The sequence below is a fragment of the Trachymyrmex cornetzi genome, unplaced genomic scaffold (genome assembly GCF_001594075.2).
Source record: "Trachymyrmex cornetzi isolate Tcor2-1 unplaced genomic scaffold, Tcor1.1 scaffold5, whole genome shotgun sequence".
NCBI lineage: Eukaryota > Metazoa > Arthropoda > Insecta > Hymenoptera > Formicidae > Trachymyrmex > Trachymyrmex cornetzi.
The window spans coordinates 579,741-588,431 of NW_017299806.1; the positions used below are offsets into that span (position 1 = coordinate 579,741).

General features: G+C 29.8%; 3 protein-coding genes across 3 annotated transcripts in view; 2 read left to right on the forward strand and 1 right to left on the reverse strand.

The window, feature by feature from the left end:
* Hakai (E3 ubiquitin-protein ligase Hakai) overlaps positions 1-511 on the forward strand; it is a 3,949-nt gene extending 3,438 nt beyond the window's left edge. The window contains exon 6 of the mRNA XM_018514281.1: positions 5-511. Coding sequence (XP_018369783.1) covers positions 5-138 — 134 coding nt within the window. The 3' untranslated portion in view covers positions 139-511. The remainder of the gene's footprint in view (positions 1-4) is intronic.
* Positions 512-3,196: 2,685 nt separating this feature from the next.
* On the reverse strand, positions 3,197-5,528 carry LOC108765555 (transmembrane protein 115). The gene is made up of 4 exons (XM_018514319.1): positions 5,001-5,528; positions 3,949-4,204; positions 3,688-3,864; positions 3,197-3,577 (listed from the first exon to the last, which is right to left on the reverse strand). Exons 1-4 carry the CDS (start codon positions 5,449-5,451, stop codon positions 3,367-3,369), a joined length of 1,095 nt encoding a protein of 364 aa, XP_018369821.1. The 5' UTR covers positions 5,452-5,528; the 3' UTR covers positions 3,197-3,366.
* A 173-nt stretch (positions 5,529-5,701) lies between these two features.
* LOC108765571 (uncharacterized) overlaps positions 5,702-8,691 on the forward strand; it is a 7,999-nt gene continuing 5,009 nt past the window's right edge. Inside the window, exon 1 of the mRNA XM_018514342.1 lies at positions 5,702-5,812. The gene's annotated coding sequence lies outside the window, so the exon portion shown is untranslated. The remainder of the gene's footprint in view (positions 5,813-8,691) is intronic.

The following is an 8,691-nucleotide window of genomic DNA, read 5'->3' on the forward strand; positions in this document are numbered from 1 at the left end:
TCAGCACCAACCTCCATACGGCCATCTCCTACTGGTTATATACAGGAACCTCAATACGGTCCACCACCGTCTCAGCAACAACCGCCACCACCACCACAGCCACAATGGTCACAACATCAACAGCAGTTTTATAGATAAGAAAGACGAGTGTTGTAATTTAGTGGTAGAGTAGTCGACGTGAAAAATGTGAGCCTATCACTTTATATATATTTCTAAGTGGAGAAATATTTTCTCAATTTAAATAACAAATTGTAAAAATATACCCAAGATTACTCGGTCTGAATCTATTGTTCCTATATTTCTCTGAAGGGATCTGATAACCCCAATAAAATGAAAAAAGAAAAATGTTATATTGATTGTCATAAACAGCTTATTGGGGCTTTATTTATTAAATCCCTTGTGAAGAAAAATTTGGGGATATTACATAAATGTATATAATTTCCCAATATAATATACAATGATCTATATAACGGTGAATATTGAATTGTAAAATGACATCCTATCTACTATTGCGCGCTTATGTATATATGTGTGTATATATATATATATATATATAGACACACACACACACACACACACACAAGCAGTATCATTTTTTATATTTCAATATTTATATCATTGTGTGAACGAGTCTACATTATAAATGTATATCTAATTAAAATGTTTCTTATCATATAGAGCGTATATTGTATAAGCGTTTAAATTTAAAGCTATGAGATTATTATGTATTCTATATTATTTAAAAAGTATAAAATCTCAAGAATCCACAATTTTTCAGAATCCAATCTATATTGTATGTACACATAAATGATGTAGTTGCATCAGATGCTTGTATAATATGTGTTCTATATTATTTTTTATATATTATACAATTGTCGATATGTTTTATACCTGATAAGCGACATTGTTTGAATTTTACATTAAAATTGATTTAGTTATTATATATGTTTGTCGAGATTTCTCGACAGTTTGCTGTTAAAACTAGATGTGTGCATCAATATTTATTATATTCTATTGAAACATTATGGCGTTCTGTCATAAAGATGAATGATGAATTGAAAAACATATATTATTTTAAGAAAGTTATCAAAAGAAGTTTATATATAACATATTTGTATATATCTAGTACAAGACATTATAATAATGAGATTATATCCCTTGATAAAAGATTTATGAATTTTTAAGTGTTTTAATTATTCTAGTATTTGGAATATATTTACAGATTATTAAGGATTTCCCGAATCTCCCACTCTGACTTTTCTTTTCGACCATATTGATTTTAAAATGTATTGGTAATGAAGTAAATACAGATATTTTGTCGGTAGAATTTAATATTGTACAGATTGTAACGATTGTAACTTATATGTACAAAATTGATATACATATATATATATAATATATATGCATATATATGTATATATATGTGTATGTGTGTGTGTATATAACATGTACATATGCATGTAATAATTACATTAGATTCTTAAAACAGGCTTCTTCAACAAATACATCATTCACACTCAACGAATTTTGGCCTTCTATTTTCCAGACATAGTAATAAATATCATTTGACTAAATACTCAATAAAAGTACTTAAAAGATTTGTCAATATCATTGCGTTAAATAGATGGCCAAAATTGTTCAAACACACAATTACATACTTCCAAAATTTTATTCTCACCATACATAAAAATAGCTCTTGATATCATTCCATTATATGTATAATGATTATACATAGCGATATCGCTATATACAATCATTTTCCCTTTTTAATATCTTGTTCCCTTTACATTTTACATCAATCTTTATTATATTTACAAATTCGTCTGTATTATCGTGAAATTTTATATACAAGATATATACCTCATAATAATTATTATTAAAACTATCTTCCATTCCCACGCAATACCGTTTATGTATATACGAATGTATATAATAAATGAACGAAAAATGTGAATACATTTTACAACATTAAATACGCATTTACATAAAATTAACGATCCTGTACAAAATAAAGTTATGCAATCTAAATTGGAATTTTTATACATCTTCATGTATAAAATCATTTATAAATTAAAAACCAAATTAGAACTGATAATAGTAAATTAGTGTTATATTCTATGTTGATTATAATGATTTTTAGAACAATTTGTTGAAAAAATATATATTTGTTTTACTTGAAATGTAAATGTACAGAACTTTTTCTGCATGACTTCATAACTAGCTGATTTCAATATATGTATATATGTATAAGTTAACATCGAGATTCCATCTCTTTCGCATTTTTTTAATTAGTACAAAATTTATTTTTAAATAAAATGAAATCTGTTCACTTTCTTCAACGTTTTCTTAACAGAATTATGTCGCTATGTATACTGCACTGAAAGCATCTTTATATGTTACTATTAAATTATAATTGGATTTTTTTGGAACAGTGCGCTTTAATCATATGGCACTATAAACTTGTAAGGTCGCCTTTTTATGGAAATATTAAAATTTTCATGTCATTGATTTTTATACAATCTAGTGTAACAAAGAATTGTTTCATTTCTTGGAAAATAGCATTATAAGATACAAATATTGATTTTATTTCTCTCAAATGCTGTTAAAAAAATCTTCTGAACTTATACTTTTTTAAACTGGCATTAATATGGCATGATAATCAATAAGGAGTGACATCCCATAATTTGTTGCAATATTTTATAGCAAAAGTTATTTTTTAATTATTAATAGACAAATAAATATTATATATAAAAATAAAATCACAGAAATATGACATATCTTATCACGTAATTTGATTTCTCATAAATGGCAGTATATTAATTTCGTTTTAATCAGGAAATGTTTTCATAATTAATTTATTGTGAAAATCAACTCTTTCTACTATAGGAATAATGAAAGATTGAAACTTGCAACTTACATTGCATAAGAATGGTAATTACTAGCAATCTATAATGGCATTAAAGTCTTAGCGATTTTCAGGTTTCAAAGACTATATGAGCTATTCAATGTGGAAATTTTCTATAATATTCCATTATGTTTAAATATATGAATATTATAAGAGAGTAAATAAGAATTTTTGTGTACAACAAGTACTCTTAATGAATTTTAATCGTACGTATTATTAATTTTCATGAAATTTAAATGTATTTACACTATAAAAAGAATGATAAATTTTAGTTTGATTTAAATTATACTGTAATGATAACAAATTCTATCTATAGATACGCGATTTGCATATCTAAAAAATAGGATTTGCACCCATTATTGAATATAGCCGTATTATAAGCCTGCGTCTTACATTCATTACTCTTTAGAAGCTTTTCAGTATAATTTATAAACCTATTGAAATCAGTCAGTCTCGTATAATCACGTACTACTAGAAGGATGATGTTGATTATGTATATTGACATTGACTTGTGGAATGAGTGGAGATGCGAGTGGTTTGGGTGTAGTGGATTCAGGTATCGGTATGGAAACCGCGGGAGGCACTGGGGAGTGTTTCTTAGCCCTGTCCGGTTGCCAAGGTTTCGCATGATCTCTGCTTAGTCTTTCACTTAACGCTTTCAACGCTATTTGCCTGTAAAGTAGATATCGATCGGAAAAATGAGAATACTATGTAATGACAAAATATTTACTCATTTGAAAATTAAGTTTCAGCATTTGTATTTTTATCTAGAAATTACTCACCGGCGTCGCTCGCTGTCATGAGGATCAATACCAGGAAGATTAATAACTAAGCCAGGTGGTGTGTTGGACATGTCAAATCTTCTAACTACTTTTCGGCACAGTCCAATGCGCACAAAAAACCCATGTATGGTGTTACTCACTACTGCTATCGGTGGTTGTAAAACATTTGGAAAGAAACTGCAAAGAGAGTTCCAAGTAAGACAATTGTCGGACTCTTTTCATTAATCCTAGAAACTGATCAAAATTACAGAAAAATCTCACCTCGCAAATGTAAAATTGTCTGCCATATCACCTCGAGTACCATTATTGTGTTTTTGATAAAACCTCAGGTATATCCAAGATATTAATAATCCACTAAGAAACATGGTGGGATGAGTACCTTCTAGTAATCCAACGAGCCATAATGTCAATCCCACAATCCATACCATTAAGGGTATATTTCTATTTGTAATCTTCCCAATGGGTGTCTTGATTAAGATATGATCTGGCATTATTTGCTTCACTGCTACTGCAACTCCTGTAAAATAAAGTAATTATTTCTATTTAAAGTTGTATCAAAGTACATTTCCATGAAATTCCTTTAAAAAAAATCTTTTTAAAAAGGACATACTTAATTCGGGGACATTTTATATTCATGACTAATAAAAATTATTTTTAAATGAAATTATTTCAACACTATAAATTAATCTTTAGAGAGAATAAGGGTCTATTTTTTAAATCTTACAACTTTTCCTTAAGTAAGATTTGTTATAATTATTTCATTGTATTTCTTGTATTGAAATATGATACTTTTTCAGTGTTATAATATTATAATAGTTTTTCGACCTACAAAGATTAATCAACAAAAGCTCTGCTCTGTGATTATAAAGTCTTAAGTATAAAGATCTTCAATGTACTGCATTAAAACTTTTTATCTTGCTTTCATTAAATTCTAAATATACATATATTTTATTTTAAGTGCACATAGATATGTATCTATTTTGTTTAGAGCAAACACAGTACAACGCAGTGAATCATTTCATTCTTGTTTAACATTGGCAAACAACAAGAATGGATGATTCACTGTATTAAATTGTATCCTTGCTGGAAAACGCATCAAGTAACTAAAGGTAAAGGTAATTAATAAAATATTTAAAAAATGTTGTAAAAATAGGTATTGTTTTTCAGTAAAATTATTTTCTAATTTATTTTTTGTTAGATGTGGAACATTTACGTCAATTTATGTATTTTGTACTTCTGGCCAAGGCCAATGAACAAAGCAACGAACCAAATTGATCAGAATGTTCGTGCAATCGACTGCAAAAGGAAAGTACCTGCGATATAGCCGGTCAAACCGTGTATGTGTATGCTGAAGAGCATGTCCGGGTTGCTGGTGCACATATAGAGAAACAGATAGAAGAGCGCTGAGAGCACTGCGACCCCGAAGTTGACGATGGCGAAGAACGTCATCATCTCGAAGGCGCCCCACAGGGGCTCGATCAACTTGCCACATAAACCGACGGTCACGACGTCCACGCATACCTCCCAGAAGTGTATCTCGAGGAAGCAAAAGGTAAAGGCCGTCCAGAACCAGAAGACCGGCGGCAGCAGGTAACCTGGCGTCACGCTCAGGATGCGTATCGCCTCCTCGGAGAAGGACAGGCAATACGAGAACAGCACCACCACGCAGATGGACTTGACGCTGGTGCTGGTATTACCGAGCAGGGCCGCAGCCTGTTGCCTTAAGTAGGGAATATTCCTACCCAGGCCCTTTATCGCCGCCATCACCGCGAGCAAACCTAACCTCTCTTTCCTCGCGTTTCCCCCCTCGGAGAGAGGAAAAGCTGCCCGAAGCTGCCTACTCGACCTGCTGTCACTCCACCGCTCGCCATCTGACGTTGGCGGTTGGTGGTTGGCCGCGCGCGATATCGATCATTCGAGATCTATTACTATCGAAATCAAGCGTGAAAGAGACAAAGAGAGAGAGAGAGAGAGAGAGAAAAACACACGAGTCGAAAGACTCAACAAAAATTGTAATTCTAGCGGCCGCTATGATTTATGTTTTATTTTTCGTACAGAAAAACGAGGCATTGATACTTAATCGCCTAAAATTTGAGATCTTCGCGGAAGACATCGAATAAAGTCGGTAAGTTTTCTGATTATGCAATTTTGAGCGTTGATCATGCAAATTTTGAGCGCTGATTTTGCGCTATCAACTTAATTCAATTAAATACGTCTTTAGAATTATTATTATAAAAGAATGAATATTATGTGTGTATTTTGACGCAAACACATTGCACACATCAAATATTTTTTATCAAATATTGTATAATACATATAAATAATGTTGTAAAAGATAAACTTTATGTATGTGTGAATGTGCGCGCGTGTGTAACCTCAAATACTTATAATCTCCGTGTACAGTTTGGACCTTTTTTGTCCAACTTTATACAGCATATCTAGAAATTAACTTGATTGCAACAACGTAATATGATTGCTACATTTGTAATGTTACTATACATATTGCTGAAATATTGCAATGATCTGTGTTGTATGGAGTCCAAGATTTTTACTGTTCTAAGTCTTTAAAAAATGTAGAAAAGTTTAAGGGTTACTTTTTTAACAATTCTATTATATTACCAAATAATTTTTTAATAATTAGATATATTTTAGAAAAAGGAACAACATTATCTCCTTTATTTCAGGGAAATTTCAGAGAGAAATTTTATTTGTGCGAAAAAAGCCTTGATTGCAGATGGAGAGTTAATTTTAAATAAGACTAACTATATAATACAATTATATACAAAATATATATTAATTAATTACAAACGGAATATATATTATAAAATTGTATCTATTAATTTTATATGTATATTCATGTTTATGTATAATAAAATTACAAATAATGAAGCTATAATACACCCTGTTACTGCAATTGCAAATATGATACTTGATTTGAAATATGTCATGTTCGTTTACTGATAATTGCTAATTAATTTATCACCAATTGCGATAAATATTTATTTGGCCACATTTCACATATATTGTCATTATCAGATGATTTGATGACGAAAGAATGGTTTTCTGATTTCGGCAGATATATTCTGCTCCTGCATGCGCTGTTAATAAATACAATGAATGCAAATGAAAAATTGTATTATTAGACTCACAAAAAGTATAGTCGAGAAATTTATCTTCTGAGATCAGAAACACGCGCGAAACTCTTATTTAGGTCTTAACATATTCATTGTGTAAAGTCCTAATTAACAATTATTTTCTACAAATAAGACTTTTATAAAAAATTTTCCTGTACGATTACTTTTTGCACTCACTGTGTGCCCTAATGATATTCTATTTCTATTATATATTATTTTTTGCTTTAAAATAGATTCAAGTAACATTCATATAATAATTTGATAATTATATTATTATATCGCCGTCTGGTTTAATTTTTGAGAATATATGTGACCGCTCGTAGGTAAATGTCGGAAGCTGTCCTACATCCGTAGAGTGGCGACTCGCGGCGGGGTGTTTCTTTCGCAAAAAATATTACGCTCATTCTTTTCTCGCCTCGTTAACCATGGATTCGTCGATTTTCTCCCATAAGTTACCGCCATCTCGAACTGCGTTCCCGCGCAAACGACAGTTCAAATTCGCGAATCATTATATGGGTGCGTTCCATTTCACGCATGATGCACATAATGTATCATTTAAAATTCTTATTCTATAATATGCTCTTTGTTTCTTGTTTTTGCCTTTTACCTCAGCTTTGCGATCATTCTATTAACAACTGTATTTCTTGCCACGTATTTCTTGTTTTTTTCTGAAGTTTATTAAATTTTATTTTGAACGACAGAAAATGAAAAACGGATGAGAGGCAAAAAAACAAGGTGAGGTAAAAAACAAGAAACAGAAAAAAAGCACATTGAGGCTTTATCCTTCTTCATAATCAGGGAATGAAAGTAACATGTTACTTGTAATACTTTTTTTTATACTGGTAACAAAGTTATCTCTCTTTTTTTTTAGAACTATAACAGTACCGTAGTTACATTTTTTTGATAACGGTAATGGATTTTACAATTACGTTTATCGTTATATCGTAAAATATTTGTTATATTTTGAACATATTTATCACATAACTTTTTATACTTATATTTAATTTGTCTTCAATCTTTTCTCTGCTTAAAAAATCCAATAGAATTAGATGAAGAAGTTATCTGATTAAATTGTATTTTTGATTCGTAAATTTCGAATTATTTATCTGAAATATTTGATATTTCTGTTTTTATCATATCATGTAGCTTAGATATAATTTCTAATCAATTTCTATCTGGTCGATCATCCGCATTCATATCACATTCATATCTGATCCGCAATATATTAATTAATTTTATATACTAGATTATTTGTGCCTCATCACTTTGATCGAATAATCGAGTATGAAAATACAAGTTATAATTCAATGTAATTTATATGAAACGTTTCATAATTTATACACATACGTAGAATTTAAATTATATGAAATAAGGAAAGAAGAGTATCTATTATTCAGAACAAGAATATAAATAAGAATAATTACTTGTAATGTTCAAGTTTCATCTTGATTGCAGTAATTGTTTGATAACTGCAGTAATTGTTAACATCCAAGTTCAGAAAACTTAGTTGATTGCACAAGTTAAATTAAAATCTCTTAAAAATTAAGAAATATGTGTTATTCAAATCCACATAATCTAAAATTAAAAAGAAATATATTAACTATTTTATTTATAAATATATTATTTAGCTTTGAATTTTATCCAACGTTTTTAACTATTATAATTTTATTTTTTAATGTATTGTAATTTGAGGCTGATGAAAATTTAATATAGTCGAAACCCCAAGCATTGTATATAAATCATATATAACTAGTTTAAATCTTTTGCAAACAATTTAATAAACTAGTTTAATTTTAGATCTATTTTAATTGCTGGTATTTGACTTTCTTAATCTGTTTATAAAACTATTCTTTTGGGGGGGGGGGGGGAG

What these genes read in the sequence shown, in the direction of transcription:
- LOC108765555 (XM_018514319.1), bottom strand. Translation starts at nt 5,451, where the DNA reads ATGGCGGCGATAAAGGGCCTGGGTAGGAATATTCCCTACTTAAGGCAA. An exon ending in TTTGACCGGCTATATCGCAG is followed by an intron (nt 4,205 to 5,000) that starts GTACTTTCCTTT and finishes TTTATTTTACAG; the next exon opens with GAGTTGCAGTAGCAGTGAAG. An exon ending in CATGACAGCGAGCGACGCCG is followed by an intron (nt 3,578 to 3,687) that starts GTGAGTAATTTC and finishes TCTACTTTACAG; the next exon opens with GCAAATAGCGTTGAAAGCGT.